This window comes from Mytilus californianus, unplaced genomic scaffold, assembly GCF_021869535.1.
Source record: "Mytilus californianus isolate M0D057914Y unplaced genomic scaffold, xbMytCali1.0.p SCAF_1, whole genome shotgun sequence".
Taxonomy (NCBI): Eukaryota; Metazoa; Mollusca; class Bivalvia; order Mytilida; family Mytilidae; genus Mytilus; species Mytilus californianus.
The window spans coordinates 97,806,987-97,824,585 of record NW_026262581.1 but is presented as its reverse complement, the minus strand read 5'-3'; the positions used below and the strand labels follow the sequence as shown (position 1 = coordinate 97,824,585).

Sequence of the window (17,599 nt, the reverse complement as noted above, 5' to 3'; positions counted from 1 at the left end):
CTTCATTGAGACGATAGAGAAAACCATAAATATTCTTGTAACATTCAATTAAAATTTACAACCTTTAACTTAAATTTGAGCTATCCTTTGCCATCTTACACACTACACGGGCATCACATTATTTTCCACAAACACCTGATTTTAGGTACATGTAATTTTTAATATCGGATATTTCCCGATTTCCAAGTTTCATTGATTAAAACATATTAAACAAAACTAAAATTAAGCTTGCCCTCTTTCCGAATGCACTTAATTTTCTTTGTCATTCTGTTAAATATGGACCGATTTTTTAGATCTTTTCAGCTTTTGCCTTCATTTATTGAATGGAAACAGGTGTCGTTATTCATGTAGCGATTTACAAATAACAACGGGAGTTTCCGTGTTTATTTACATTGGTAGGTAGATAAGACACTCGATACCAAATCACGTGATAAGAACAGCTTCAGTTAACAGAACAGGCGAAGGCGGCATCACAGATACCCCACAGAGGAGTTATCACGTACTTGACAAACTGAGTCAGAACCTTTTATTTTTTTAAAGAAATCAGTGGGATGGGAATGTGCTAGTTTTTCGTTGGAGTTCCTGTCAATATAATACTTCCATGGTTCTACCAAGTTAAGTACATTGTACTATATATTTAAAATGTCCAATGAAATCAGTCTTTTATGTCATAGACAAATCAAGAAATCATAATCAGTATCTTCCTGTTTTTTTTTCAACTGGTGTTCACAAATACACGTGGTTATTCATATTCCTGTTCCAATTTTGTTGTCACTTCAACTATGTTAGATAAAAGACTGAGTGCAAAAATGATACATGTATGTAACATCCTAAGTTTAGACATTAAACCTATTCATGTTTAGACAATCTGTTGAGTGTTTAGGTAACCTAATAATCCTATTCATTTTTAGACAATCTGTTTAGTGTTTAGGTAACCTCATGAAAACTAACTTAATGGTATAAGCATTTTTACCTTAAAAAATTCAAAGGAAAAATTATGGGATACTTTAGTGAAAAGAATATTCAATATAGCAAATTTGTTATAAACATTTCTATGAATAACAAAATTGTGGTGACATTCTAATGAAAGAGTAGTGAATGAAGTTTAATGTGTTTTTCAAATAATAACTTCACCAGCAATGCAAATGCATTTTGCCAACTTAAAACATTCCTTTTTGCCTGGCAGCATGCAATGATATATCTTAATCTGCTTCCATCCAGTGAACCATGTTTCTATGAATTTACATGTGCATGAGCAAATCAAACTGAATAAAGGAACAAAGTTATGTATCAATAACCAACAAACGCACACAAAGTAATTGTAAAAGAATATTGCACCTTGTTAATAAAAATGTTGGGCCATTCACTGAACCTTCCATATGCATGTATTTGTACAAAAAAAGTAAAATACTTCCTGACAGAGCACCTGTATGTAGTAGTATTATGTAAATTTATGGATTTCAAATAATCATATCAATAAAAAGTCATTTATGTTCATAAAAATGGATTTCTAGTCAAGAGGGTTCAGTGAAGAGACACATACACCATATCATATGATGGAAAAAAACTACCTGATATTTAAAATAATATTTTTTGCTTGCATGTGTTTCCAACACAACAACAAAAAATTTGCAATGTCCACAAGTTAATAATTTGAATGTAACAATTTTTTCCATCAAATGATCTGAGATTCATTCCAAAAATTTCTATTTACAAACTTTAACATGTCCTTTTATTTTGCATTCACACAAACCTGTGTGGTGGGTTTCCTGACCGATGAGGTTTCAGTCCCACTGCTGTGCACCACACTGACAGGTATATGTACTGCTTTTGGTGACCTAGCGGCCCCATCTTTGGTTAATGAAATACCCACCTTTGGGGGCGGAGCTGGTTTTGAGGTTGATACGGCTGACAAAACTGGTTTGTTGGGTGGTAAAGGGGGTGGAGTACCACGACCTGTTGGTACCATTTTCCTCGGCGACACATTTCCAGATGAAAGACTAACATTTGGATGACCACTCACATTAACAGTCAGAACTTTTCCACCTCCTGATATCGTTGTTGAAGAAATGGACGACATCTTAGAACCGCCTCTACTAGTTTCTAAACCCATTTTGTCATTTGAAGCTGCACCAACAGGTGCAAAACGAACATCAGTGTTACTTTTCCTTGCATAAGTTTCCTTGGATCTATCAGGAGACATTGTTATAGAACGAGCCTTCCTTTGTACCTCACTCTCAGTATAAACAGGAGACATAACTCTGTTTTGAGTGTCTGTTATCACATTCATGTCACTCTGTTTTGGCACAATTTTTGGGCTTGTAACAAGTGAAACATCTGCCGATTGACGTGGAGAAGCTGTCGACCTAATTTCAATGCTTTGTATAGAATCTTTATGAACATGTTTTTGTAAGGCTTCTATTTGCTTCTTTAATGATTCTATCTCAATTTGATGTTCCTTATTTTTGGCTTCCTCTTTGGCAAGCTTTCCTTTTAACTGTTCCCTTTCAACATCAAAATCACTTAACTGTTTCTCCATCACAGCCTCCATTTTCAATGATTTTTTACTCTCCTCCACAAGTCCTTCAACAACATTTACATGTTTGTTCTTCTCTTCTTTTAGAGCTTGTTCATACTTTTTCAGTTTCTCTCTATCAAGAATTAATTTTTCTATGAGTTTCTTTTGTTCCTTTATAAGCATAACTGCAACCTGTTTATGTTTCACAGAATTAGCACGTTCCTCTTCAAGACTAGCTAGGGTTTTCTTCAGATCTTTTTCTATCTTTTTATTCTGATTCTTTTCATAATCAATCTACAAAGTAATAAAACATGTGCATACCCGATATAACTTGGGCTTTTTGATATGTATATAAATATGTATCAGTTTGAAAAGCATTTAAGACTTTTGAAACCAACTGAAGAAAATAAATTTTGGTACATCTGTAGATCTATTTTTCATTAAGAATACCTATTGACAAATGTTCTTAGCCATGCTATTTTGTCTATGTATTTGCAAGATCTCTTACCTGTGTTGTTTTCATTTCTTTTTCCCCCATATTTTTCTTCAAAATGCTTGTAATTTATTGTTTAATTTTGTGCACATTATTTTTTGTCTGGAAAAATAATACTTTTGAAAGTACTTGTATATAATATTTTTTTCTACCGATTTAATTCTATCGTTACTCAGTTCTGTGGTCCAGCATACTAGAGGTCTATGAAAAAATTTTCATTTTTCTAATATGATTTATTGCCTTAAAATATTTCTTCCTGAACTAATATTAATATCATTGGACTTTGTTTTGAACAAGTAACAGCTGTCAACATTTAATGTAGCTGTTCTCCTTTTTGTGTGTTTTTTCTGATTTGTGATATGCTCCTTGAAATGTGCATATCTTAAACACAGAACAATTAAAGAAGAAAAGCAGTTTAACTACTTATCTTCTAAAAATCAACCTTTGATGACAGACCTGTATGTTTGGCTGTACAGGATATATATACATAGGCAACTTATGTACAGTCAGACAAGAAACATTTTATAAAATGAAAATTGTAAATAAAATGATCTTTGTCTGTTCATAATAAGACCACAAGCAATTCATTAGAGGGTCCATAAGTGACCTGATGTGAAGCTACAATCCTTGTCCTACAATATGCCTTATTTCTTAAGTAACAGTTAAAATTATTCACCAATTATTCAATCTTCAGGATCCTACCAATCACAAAAGATGTTCTCAAACTGACTTTATGCATTTAACATTTGCATGTAGCTATATCTATAGTTAGCAAACCAATAAATATTATAATTTTGTTTTCCTTTTAGAGATTACAGACATCTAAATAAACATTTCAGAACAAGAAAAACAGCAAAAACAAACCCAGTTGTTACATTTTCAATATTTATGTAGTGTTTAGGGTACAACATATAGTTGAAAGCCTTAGTCAATTCAAAATGAAGACATATTTGATATGGTATTTTTTTCTTTTGTCATTATTCTCGCTAGTATGCAAATGCTATATCATGACTTGTTACATTAATCACACTCTATGACCGTTAGCTGTTAAACACAGACCTTCATCAAGTAGGTGACAACAAGTATACAGCATTTTTTAGTAACATAAACACAAACTGTTAACAAGTTTAAGAAAACCTTTTATCACACATAAACACACTTACACAGACCTTAAATAAGAAGGGGATAAACTTTATAACACATAAACACTAAATACAGACCTTCAACAAATATCTGACAATGATTTTCACATGTAAATACAGACCTTTAACAAGTAAGTGACAAACTATACCAATGCAAACACAAACCACTCCCCTTCGATATAAAATATAAACTAATTTGCACACTGTGGGATCACTGTTTTGCTTAGAATAACAGTATTTGAACAGACAATTATTTTTAGCTACAATGAGGCTTGCAAAAGAGTAAAAATGTAAAACAATTTCTTGCTTTTTCATTAAAATCTTTTCATCTTGGTTTCTACATTTAACCAAAGCAGAATAGAGTCGACAGTAAAACACATGTTTGTAAATATTATCATAAAGTAGTAAACCACATTTTACAATTTGTTTTTCTCTTTCAATAGTATATACCTCTTGTTTTAATCTTTCTCGTTCTTTCTCTAACATATATGTAACATCATCTCCTTGTGCTGTATCTTGAGCATGTTTACGTTTTTCATCTTCTAATTCTTGGCAAACCTATATATTAGAACAAAATCAGAAATATTGATAAGACACTTCAGTGACCCATATCCAATGGTGTAAATTCTAAAAGCAATGTTAAGGAAGCATTCATAAATAAATAGAGCACTGTCAAGTGACCTTGAACTAAAATCAAATAGGTGTTTTAACTGTCTGGTAACCAAGCACAGAGCAATATCTGCATATGTTTACAAAGGTGTCTTTAAGCTGTGAGCTCATATTTTAATCCAATAGGATTTATGCTGTCGAGATGACCCTGCCCTTATCAATGTATGATTATGGATTGGATGCAGTTACCCCAGCTCCATGTACATGTATATTGTGGTTTAAATATTACTTTTCCTAAAACCCTGTTGTGACCTAGACATATGACTCTGAAATTATATAAGCCAAAGTTCTCATCATGGCCATGCATTGAAAATAAGGGCTGGAGGTCTACAGTACCTACAAACTTAAATATTGTGATCTTTGACCTCCTCTGTTGTGTCAAAAGATTTAAATCTCCTTAATCAATCTCATGAAATTTACCTCCCAGCTCAAACCTTAAAATCATTAACGACTCGATCACTCCCAAGCAGTCTTCTATGAGTTGATGAAAAACTGTACTAGTGCATACTTGAGAGAATAAGACATACACTCCTGCAAACTGGCATTTATATTTCTACTTTCACAACTTAGTTAATGATAATTGAATGCTTTGGTTTCTTATTTTCCTCAACCCTGCCATTTTTTTTCAATTATTCATCCTTAAAAGCCTTATTTCTTTAAGTTTAAGTAAAAGAGTTAATTGTATGTTTATAGTAAAATTAGATGTAGACAATTTTAAATGTACATGTATTGTTGAATATCTGGAAATGCATGATAAAGATGAGTTTATATGGCTGTATAAAAACCTTGTTGTGTTTTTTCTCAGCTACAGATAACTGATCCCTCATTTTCATCTGTGCCTTTCTCTGCGTTGCTATCAAATTTTCTAACTGAGCCAGTTGGTTGTCATACATAGATTTTATAGCACCTTCATCAAAACTGTTATCATTCAACCTGTCAGTGTCTCTTTGCAAAGCCAAGAAAGGATCTGTTGTGTTCACTTTTCCATATTTTGCTTGATATATCAGTTGTTTGGCTTTTTCAGACTATAAAATCAAGAAAAAACATTTCAGTTTTCAATATGAACACAAAATATATTGAGAATTGACAATTAAAAAAATAATACAACTTGAAATTTAGTGTGAACATATGGTGATCATCTGCAAATTCATCTTTTTGGCCATAAAGAATAAACCAATTCAAACTCAAAATAATAGTTTTGCTTCTTGTATATGTAAAATTGTTTTAAGTTACAAGAAAAACTATGTTAATATCTTCAGCCAGATTTGTAAGTTAGTTAATGTAATAAATACAAGGTTGATTGTTAAGATATACTTGTATGAAATACACATATTCAGAAAGTAGCAGAACTGCCCTTCATTCTCCAAAAGTATATGGATATTTCTAAAATTATTGAATGGATATATATATATATATTTTTTCCCAAATGGAAATTATTTAATTTTTATAAAGATATTTGACTGATTCCCACATTTATATCTAACCACTATATTATCCCAATAACCTGTCAGCATCATGGTAATGTGATGCTTAATTGCTTATAAGTGATCTTATTTGATGAGATTTTTTTAGAGATTGTATTATGGATGCATGAAATTTTACATATTTCTAGAACCAAATTGCATTTTGTATCCTAAACTTTACTGATAACCAGAATGCTATATGCCATTTGTAGGGAGAACACTGTCTAGCAGATAGTGCTGATTTGTCATTTTCCAAAGACAATAAACATAATGCCAAGCAGAAATATAATTGTGTGGTCATATAGAATAAACCAATTGAAAAACAAAATAAACTTCTTTTTCCTTGTATACTTAAATTGTTTTAAAAGGCTGATCTGAAAATAATTTTGACCATGGATTGTAAACAGAAAACTTTTTTTCACCTTTGACTGACTAAAATTGCCCCAAATAAGAATTGTACTGCCTGTGTCAATACACGCTTGACTTGTGAAAATCATCTCTTTTGCCAAATATTTTGATAAACATACTTATGTACACATACATGTATATGTGGATTTTTGTCAAAATTTTTGTGTTGTTGGATTGCTTTGTCATTGATACATGCTCCATTTTATTATATTCAATAGCAGGTGAAAACTTCAGCATGAAGTTTCAAGGATCTGGATATAAAACTGTAGGAGTAGATCTAGAAGATTACATAAAGTGCATTCTAGGTACCCGCTTTTCCCCTGCACTTTGTGCAACTTGCCCAAAAAAGTCAGCACATGAAATGAGGTTAAAAACACAACTTCCCATCAAGTGGAACTTTCATTTATATAGTCTATTAAATAAATATCATTTAAATATCCCCATAACTCTTACCCGAAGTGTTGCTATGACAACCTCTCTGGCTTGCAATTCACCTTCAAGATAACTCAACAATTTCAATAATTCATTTTTGCTCAAATCCATCTTTGGATGTCTCTGAAAAGGTAAATTTATAAATATATATATATATATATGTGTGTGTTTGGGTAAAATAAAAGGCAGATATTTCTTCATCTCCATCTCATAAAATTGTTAATTATAAAAAAAATAAATGGGGAATGTGTCCATGGGACACAGATGATGCCCCCTCTTGCATATCATTTAAAGTTATAAAGGGACATAACTGAAGAATGGTTAAAGTGACGCTACCCAAATTTATTATTGATCTGAGTTTTGTAGTAATAAGTATTGTGTATAAGTTTCATAACATTTGGTTGAGGCAAACTTAAGTTAAAGAACAGAAACGAAAAATTCAGCATTTTTTCCTTTTTGTAAAGGGGCATAACTCTAGAACAGTAAGAGTGACACCACCAAATATCAAATTTGATCTGTATTTTGTGCTAATAAAATTGTGTATAAGTTTCATAACATTTGGTTGAGGCAAACTTCAGTAAGAGAACGGAAACGAAAAATTCAGCAATTTTTCCTTTTTGTAAAGGGGCATAACTCTAGAACAGTAAAAGTAAAACCAACAAAATTCAAACTTGACCTGTATTTTGTGGTAATAAGCATTGTGTATAAGTTTCATAATATTTGGTTGAGGCTAACTTAAGTAAGAGAACGGAAACGAAAAATTCAGCAATTTTTCCATTAAATGGGTAATTATGGTTGCAAACTCCATTGGAAATTCAAAAAAATGAATATAAATTCAAATCATATAACCAATTCTAAGTTCTTTGACTACAGTTATTCTGTGTCAGAAACCTATTATGTGTCAAATATTTAATTACAATCCAAATTCAGACCTGTATCAAGCGTGAATATTGTGTCCATTTTTGCCCCAACTGTTCAGGGTTGGACCTCTGCGGTTGTATCCAGCTGCGCTCGACGAAGCAATTTATTCCATTTGTAAAGGGCATAACTCTAGAACGGTTAAAGTGACGCCACCAAAATTCAAACTTGATCTGTGTTTAGTGGTAATAAGCATTGTGTATAAGTTTCATAACATTTGGTTGAGGCAAACTAAAGTTAGAGAATGGAAACCAACTTTGGGACATACAGACAAGGGTAAAACTTAATGCCCCCTCCACTACGGCGGGGCATAAAAACTCTTTTTTTTTTGAAATATGTGGGCCCTAAATTTGTAAATCTTACATATATATATATATATAAATGTTTAATTATGTAGAACACTGGAAACTATCCAAACCATAATAAAGCCATTAAAGGATCAGGAATTTTTTTTTACATAATTAATTTTTGTCATTGTTTTACATGTTTTCATGGTTTTAGGACTTGAAATAAAGTCTAAACTACATGAAATCATGTACCTGTTGTTTTTTTTAAATGTTTACAAGAATGTGTCCATAGTACACAGTCTGTACACAGATGCCCCACTCGCACTAGCATTTTCTATGTTCAGGGGATCGTGAAATTGAGACCAAAACTCTAATTTGGCATTAAAATTAGAAAGATCATATCATAGGGAACATGTGTACTAAGTTTCAAGTTGATTGGACTTCAACTTCATCAAAAACTACCTTGACCAAAAACTTTAACTTGAAGCGGGACAGACGGACGGACGCATAGACCAGAAAACATAATGCCCCTACTACTATCGTAGGTTGGGCATAAAAAATTATCTGTGTCATATAACAGTTTAGAATTAAACAATTTAAACAAGACTAAAAATTACAATTCCTTCAGAATCAATCATGCTATATTTACAATAAGGGTTCCATCAGTTTATCAAAATGGCAGTAACTGTCAGATTGTAATTTTTAATTCACTTTGACTACTTGTAAAATGTATATATATATACATATAGATATGGCTCATAATCATTTTACTCATGTAAAAAGAAATGACTTGCTGTGTTTTCATGACGAAGCATTTAATCTTGTACCTGTTAAAAAGGGGTGTATTGCACACATGCATGTAGCATCAAGAACAAAAGCATGTTCGACTACAAAATACTATCCTCTACAAAGTGTATAAATATTTTTAATGATAATATCTAAATTGTTGAGACAGCCTTGGTTAAAAAATTCTTAACATGTCAGGCCACACTTAAAAATATTTTGGTTTGCACCAAACCCTACCCAAAGGTACAGTGGGTATAGGTAGGCATTTTCTTTGTTTTTCGGCAAAGAGAAATTGAAGTGTCAGATGTTTTTTCGTCTCAGGGCTCACACTACTTCAGAATCATAGGTAGAAGTGACTTCTCTTTTTGAAACTGAGAGGGAGAAGTGGTGAGATTTGAAAGAAAAGTACTCATTCGCTCGTGGCGCTTCAATGTTTGGTTTTTACAATAATACAAAGGGCCATGTGTATCTTATTTTTTTATATTGTTCAATTTGTACCTGGGAATACAATAAAAGTAACAGTTCAAATTTAAAGTTGTTTAATTTTATCATATCTAGTTGCACAATCATATTAGTCCTCTTGACAGAAAAAAAACAGTTAAATATCTAGCAATAATTAAAAAATATATTTTTATACATGTATCAAAAAGGAAAAAATGTTGTTATATCAATTAAAATTCAATTTAAAATGTACTCTGTTATCATGTTTATGAAATTCAGTGTTTTTCATCAAAAAAATATATAAATTTAACACAGTTAAGCCTAGACATAGTATAATAGTCCCAGAGCTGAGCAATTTTAATTAATAAATTTAAACAATGCATTTACATGGACATATATACATTAATTAAATAGATCTAACCAAAAGTATGTTAATGCGCGTGGAATGCGTAATTTTTCCTTTTGGGATCAATATTCCTCTGTTAGCTGTGCCATTCATGCCTCCGTAGTCATTATTGTAAGAATCCGGATTTCGGTCATAGCTGGTCCGGTTCCAATCAGTAATTAGCATAAATATTTCAATGGCGGACTAAGAAAAATTTACAAAAATAAACAATGTTTGACACACTATTTGGAAAGGAATATGACGTTTTTAATGCAATACATGGATAACAAATTTACTTCAGGCAAATTTCATCACGTTTTAATGAAGTTAGAATGATTTGATGTACGCTCTCCAGTTACAAGTACCGGAAGTGATCAAAAATTGTTTTTATGAAATAACATGCAACCAACTTTAAAATCAATGCTTTAACCTCTTTTCTGAAGAAAATAAATCGTTTTATGTCTTTGAATTTCTTTACTTTTAAATGAAAAATTGCTGTTTCATCGACTTGGTCAAAATTGAATATTGCCGATGACGAAAACTACTGAAAGCGAGTATCGTAAACAACAGGGCGACTAGATTTCGCTTTTGACGGTAGGGGAAAGCGAAGTGACGGCCGGGAAAGCGACTTTGTCGCCCCATTCGAATGGTAGTGTGAGCCCTGAGTCTTCATGCCTATCTGATTAGATTTTGAGTAGGCAGCTATTTTCTGGGTAGGTTGGGTTAGGGCAAACAAACATTTAATCTCGCTGCAAATGTTTGCACCTGTCCTAAGTCAGGAATCTGATGTACAGTAGTTGTCGTATGTTTATGTAGTTCATACGTGTTTCTCGTTTTTATATAGATTAGACCATTGGTTTTCCCGTTTGAATGGTTTTACACTAGTAATTTTTGGGGCCCTTTATAGCTTGCTGTTCGGTGTGAGCCAATGCTCCGTGTTGAAGGCCGTACCTTGACCTATAATGGTTTACTTTTATAAATTGTTACTTGGATGGAGAGTTGTCTCATTGGCACTCATACCACATCTTCCTATATCTAATAACCCTTTTTTATGGCCTGTATAAACAGGTTGGGACAAAACCCCCTATATGGTCATAATATCTGTATAGAGTGCAAATGATTACCCTTCTATAGAGGGATAAAACTATCCCTCTATAGAGGGGTTTATTTGTTTAGACTGGATTTAAAGCAGAACATGGCAAATGTGCATTTTCTACTTACTTTGGCAGTAAAATGCAACATTAGATGCACCAATTCATGTACTTAATTTAATATGCACATGTCTAGTTCACTGCTAAAGTGTTTGAAAATACAATCTATTGTTCATCATTATTAAAAGCTGATCAGGTAAATTCCACTCAGTTATGCCTCAATGAACAGATTACTATTGTCAGATTTAACATAAAATTTAAAGGTCAACTGTCCCTATTTTTGTTGATCAGGTGTTCAGGTAGGTACACAATAGATTGCAAGTTGTGTCACTTTAGCAGAAAACTGGGCATCCCAAATTTTTAGTTAAGTGCAATAATTGATACCTATAATGCTATAGATTACACCCAATATAACTAGAAAAGGCACTTTCACCATCTTCCCGCTTTAAATCCAGTCTTAACAAATATATCCCTCTATAGCGTGACAATGTTATCCCTCTATAGAAGGGTAATCACTCTATCGCAGGTATTATCACCATATATCTGGGATTTGGTCCCAACCTGTTAAATAGAAAAGTAATTCATCTGAACTAAATAAAAATATCCTGCAGTCAGTCGATATCACAGGTAACATTGATTATCAATCATTAGTCTAACGTTAATCTTTGGGGCATTAAAACAGTAACTTGCTGGGCCCTAGGAATTATCATACAATACCTACTGGCAGTTTTATTACACAAACTCCAACTGATATTAAAGGGTATACATGTATTTCTATTTCCTCAGTTCCCCCTATAATGATTAATTTTCTGAAACACAACTTTTCCAAACAAACAGGTTTGTCTGTATTCAATGTCAAAATTTTGGCGTTAACACAGCCATATTTATCAATTCTTTCTGATGAACCTTAAGTAATGCCTTGGTCGTTTCATTCCTACTGTTGTATGCGTTATAGATCTATGAGAAGATATGAAAATGCAATGTTCAGTTTTCATTCAATCAAGCTATGGATATTAGGTGAGCCTGCTAATAAAACCACTGAGGTGGTTGGTGAAATTTTTGTTGTGGGCAGTCTTTTTGTGGAAAGTTTATAAATTTCTTCGACAATGCACTGTCGTAGACAATCGTTAGGTCATAATGAGATGCAGATTTGAAATTTAATTCTGACGAATGTACCTTTAAAGTGTTTGACTGCAACTTTTCGGGTGTATCATATATACTAGGCTGCTGTTGTCGAACATTTCGATCCGCCATCTTGGATCGAAAACAAATGAAATGTCAGTTCAGCTTTCCTTTAACGTTTCACTCATTAATCTTCAGAAACCAATAATTAACAATTAACTACATGTTAACACGTGGTCTTTTGTGTACATCTAGTTGCACTGAAGTGTTTACGCTCCAGGGCATCTAATTATTTGGAGTCTTTTGATCATATTGTTTGCAGAAATTTAATATTTGGTCACGTGACAAAATGTTTATGGTACTCTCTATTGTTTCGAAATCCAACGTCTTGAAAACTTTATAGCGAATGCTAATGGTTAAATCTATATTTTAAAAATTCTTTAATGTACTTCCGTTTCAAATTGATGTGGTGACATTTTTCTACTTCTCATTGGAAAAGGGGACATGTGGTGAAAATAAAAATACTGAAATGGAGATATTAATACTAAACCAGCAAACTATAACGGTAATTGTTATTTCCGGAAACAATTGACTTGCCACATCTCATGATTAAGAAAGCATACAGTGAAAACTTTAACATGTCTAATGGTTTTTGTAGTAAAATAAAAGTGTTATTAGGTAAACCTGGGACTATTATACTTAGTATAATAGTCCCAGGGTAAACTTGGTTTTCAGCATGTTTGGGAAAATCAAAATACTATGTCAAAGACAAAATTACTTTTTTCAGTTCAAAAGAAATTAGAGGAGGAATTCATAAAATCCTGGAAACAAGCTCTTTTTTGTGACTCTAATAAAGATAGTCATGGTAATAAACTAAGAACGTATCGCAAAGTTAAAAATAATCACGAATTAGAAAAAAACTATCTCCTACTGGACCTTAACAAAAATGTTATTTCTAAAATGGTAAAAATTAGAATTATAATAGCAAATTACTGATAGAAGTTGGTAGATATACTAGAACACCTTTAGAACAGAGAATTTGTCCACTTTGCAAGGATGGAATTGAAGATGAATTCCATTTCCCCATTAAATGTAAAGCGTTAGAATTTTTAATAGAAATATACTCTTTTCAACGGTAATTTAAGTGATATATAGTTCCATCTTTTGTTAATATGTCTGAACAAGATAAATTTAGTTTCATTTTGAAAAGTAATGATACTGACATTTGTACTGTACGTGTAGCTGGAATAAGCGATATGTATGATTCGAACATTCATTTAAAGCAAACATAATGTTGTTAAGAACTGTTGTAGTATTAAAGCTTATTGTAATAGCTTGAAGTGATAATATAGTTTGAATAACACCTCCACGCAATGTAGATATAAAATATGTGTCTCTTATCATTGAGAAAACATATCTCTCTATATTTGTTTTTTGTTTATTTTTGTCTGTTTTTGTATTTGTATTTTGTAAATGTCAGCTGGTATCATTCCTGTATTGGAATTTACACCAATAAAATTATTTGATTTTGATTTTTTGATTGAAAATGGTTATCAGTAGTTAAAAAACCCGGGCCACAAACTATTTTTAAAATTTCGAAAATTAACAATTTATAAAGGACCACAGACTAAAAAATGATCAAATACAGGTTAATCCTGGGACTAATGCAGAGATAATTATAGTCTATGTTGGAGCATGAACAATCAGATGCTGTTTTATTTCTGTATGTGCTGATTTAAAATTAGAAAACTCAAAACCAGTACGGAGAAATGAATAAAGGGGAAATGCACTTCTTCAATTAAGTGACTTTTAAAATTTCAATTTTGATGTAGCCCTGTGAAAATATCATTTTTGAATGTATAAAGTTGTATGACATCATTTAGATGCATGATGAAAAATATGACCCGGCGATCTATCATGATGGAAACGAACACTTAAATTATCCCTTCCTGCTCCTGGTCTTACGCAAGAACATAAGATCAAAGAAATGATAAACCCTTCTATCATGTGTGCATTTTTTTTATAGAATTGTTATTTCTTTGCTATATTATGTTGTTTTTTTTTTGTCACAAACTAAATATGTTTATATGAGAATAAAGATATTTTTATTATGATAAATAACAAAGGGCCAACATACTTCACGCAAAATTTGTGACGACAAAAATATAAATTAATGAGCTAGCTGAAGTAGCAGAACACTTCAATGAATTTTTTAATGTGACAAAAGACATTGGCAACAACACACCTGCTAACCAAAACCATAAAATGGATAAAATATACAGGCAAACGGCAGAACTGCTACACAAGAACTAGAATTATATATCATCTCAAATGAATTCATAGACAAACTACTTAAAATAAAATTAGGCGCAAAAACTTAAAGTGTATTATGTTTACATTTTGTATGTCTTGTGTATTATTTTTCGGTTAAGCTTACAAGAGCTTATGCTATTGTCACTAGAACACACCCGCAACATCGCGGGTCAGTGACTCAATAAGTGGTATGATGATTTCTTATGAGACAACTATATAACAGAGTCCAAATGAAGCGAATTTAATTTAGCACAATGAGCAAAACCGATACCGTATATTGAGCTATAAAATCCGTCGGAACCCGTCCTTGCTTTCTTATTTGGTTTCTTAATATAGGACTTTTACCGTGAGCAGCTGGACGAGTGTCAGAGTGAGGCAGGAATCGCTTATTCTTCTGTATAATCTTATTTTGTCTCTAGTTTTATTGGAGCACATGTTTGCCACTTGTTATCCCCTAAGTTTCTAAAGAAAGTGCAGAGTTCAATGTGTATGTCTGTCCTCAATTAAAACTTCCAGAAAATGTAATTACATGTGTGTGCTCATGAATGAAGCAAAATGAAATACATGAGACTAACCTTAAACGTGTATACTTTTATTTTGGCATTGCACTAGTCATGTCTTCTTTGACTGTTCATGACGTTAAAACACTAAATCCCTGGGATGTGTTTTAGTTGACTTTAGTCTCTGATGCATGATTTTTTTATTATTAATTGTTTTTGGCTTTTAACTAGCTTTCTGTAACTGCGAGTACTCTCAAATCTTACTTTCGTGTTAATTTGACCTGTTGATACAATTTGTAATGTATTTTTGTTATTTAATGTTTACTTATTCAGTTTTATATCTAGTCTCACTATTTTTAATATATACCACCTTTGATAAGTGTGTAGTATGACGATATAAATTTTCACTTTTGTTCTCGTACTAGGAACAACAAAATTATTTGTTTTGTAAAAATTATTTCCGTATTCCATGTATACCTTACAACATAATTATTTCTATTTACCTGTGTACGTTATTTTATTTGGCGGCATTTTGTCAAAGGTTATGGTTGTCTTTCTGATATTGTTAAACATCTAACCCCCTTGTTTTATTAATTTTGTATTTACATTGTGTCATAGATCAAATTTATTCGTTCAGTGTATAGATATAGGAAGATGTGGTATGAGTGCCAATGAGACAACTCTCCATCCAAGTTACAATTTATAAAAGTAAACCATTATAGGTCAAGGTACGGCCTTCAACACGGAGCATTGGCTCACACCGAACAGCAAGCTATAAAGGGCCCCAAAAAATTACTAGTGTAAAACCATTCAAACGGAAAAACCAACGGTACGCACAGTAAAACTCAGTTCAAGAGACGTCCGAGTCCGATGTCAGAATAGGAAACAAAAGAAAATAATTTGACAATAATACATAAATAACAACAGACTACTAGCAGTTACTGACATGCCAGCTCCAGACCTCAATTAAACTGATTGAAAGATTATGTCTTCATCATAAAAATATCAGGCACAATCCCTCCTGTTCGGGGTTTAGTATTATACCATCATAAAATATATGAGAACATAACCCGTGTCATGCCAACAACTGGTTTTAGAATAATTATGTTTAATTCCGATGCAAAGACCCTATAAGTGAATCAATAGTAAAGCCAAAATATGCAATCTTTAATGACCTGACAACAGTATCGTAACTATATCCCTTCTTAATAAGTCTGTTAAGGTAGATAGGGTGTCTTCCTCCATCTTGGATTTTGAAATACCAGAAAACAATCGGTCTAGATCTTTAATAAAAGGTGCAAATTTTGAGAGTAGTACGTAATTCATGTGTAAGAATTTTCATTTCAATATAGAAAATGACATATTTTATCATATTGATAGTTGTATTTTACAAAAAAACCAAATACGTTTGTTTAATTCTATTTTTTCCAACTTTGCCACACAAGGGGAGGCAACTCAAATGTAAGGGCAGATAATTCAGATTAAGTTACTTTTACAATAGAATGTGTTAGGAATTTACCTATTTTATTATGTAGCCAAAAAAAGGGTCCCGTGACCCCATTTTTTCTTTTTCTTATCTGAAAGCATACTATTAGAGCTATCTTCTCATATTTTATCTCAAAATTCTATGGTGTAGTTTTCATTTTATGACAGAAAATTGGGTTTTCCATGCATAATCTATACAAAATCTGTCAATTTTGCAAAACCTGTAGCGTGAAAATAAGCCCGGTGACCCATTCTTTTTATTATTTTTTTTTAAAAAGCATGATATAAACTACATTTTGGCAAATTATTAAAAAATTCTATGGATTATAATTTAGACACCCCATCTACCTTAAAAGGTTTATTTGTGTTTTTTTTTTCGAATATTCTTTAATATTTTACTTATTTTCACTTAATTACTTATTGCGTTCTTGCTCTTATCCATTCGATCTTTCGATATTACAATTACAGTAGTTTATATTTGTAAAGCCTCTCTATTCTTATTTTCCAGAAGGCACGAAAAAGAGGAAATTTGAATATCGTACATCCTCTCGCATACGGCACGTCACCGTGACAAATTAGGACATGTGGAAGATAATAAAGAATAGAAAGGCATCACATATAAACTGTAATGTAATACCGTAGGGATAAGAGGAAGAACGCATTAAATAAGTAAAAATAAAGTAAAATATTAAAGAATAGTGACCAAATAAATGCATGTATAGAAAGGGGGTCCATTTCCAAAGCGACTGTGATATATGCACATTGAATCTCATTCACTACTTGGAATATATTTTAATCTCTGATGTGAATACTTTACCCAAAAAAAAGCGTTAAAACAGTTGACTGCAATGTTCTTAAAAGTATTAAGTTTTAATTTACTGCATACGTTTTTTTTCCATTTTTTCTGTCAGTTAATTGAAAAGAGCAGTGCCGTAAGCCTGGAGTCGACTGAAAAGTGGGGGCGGGTGAGGGGGGGGACTAGTTTCTTTAAGTAACAAGCAATAAAAGCACCTTTTCCTCTTTATTTTCAATATTTCATTTTTTTTTTGCCAAACTCCTCTGAAGTATCATGTTCAATATAAAGAA

The 17,599-nt window shown here is 32.1% G+C and overlaps 1 protein-coding gene across 1 annotated transcript in view; it reads right to left on the bottom strand.

Moving 5' to 3' along the window:
- Window positions 1–12,553, bottom strand: part of LOC127726843 (cortactin-binding protein 2-like) — a 73,171-nt gene extending 60,618 nt beyond the window's left edge. Inside the window, 5 exon segments of the mRNA XM_052234275.1 lie at window positions 1,754–2,812; window positions 4,604–4,711; window positions 5,608–5,847; window positions 7,147–7,248; window positions 12,270–12,553. Of these exon segments, the coding sequence (XP_052090235.1) occupies window positions 1,754–2,812; window positions 4,604–4,711; window positions 5,608–5,847; window positions 7,147–7,248; window positions 12,270–12,347 (1,587 nt within the window). The 5' untranslated portion in view covers window positions 12,348–12,553.
- Between the last annotated feature and the right edge of the window lie 5,046 nt (window positions 12,554–17,599).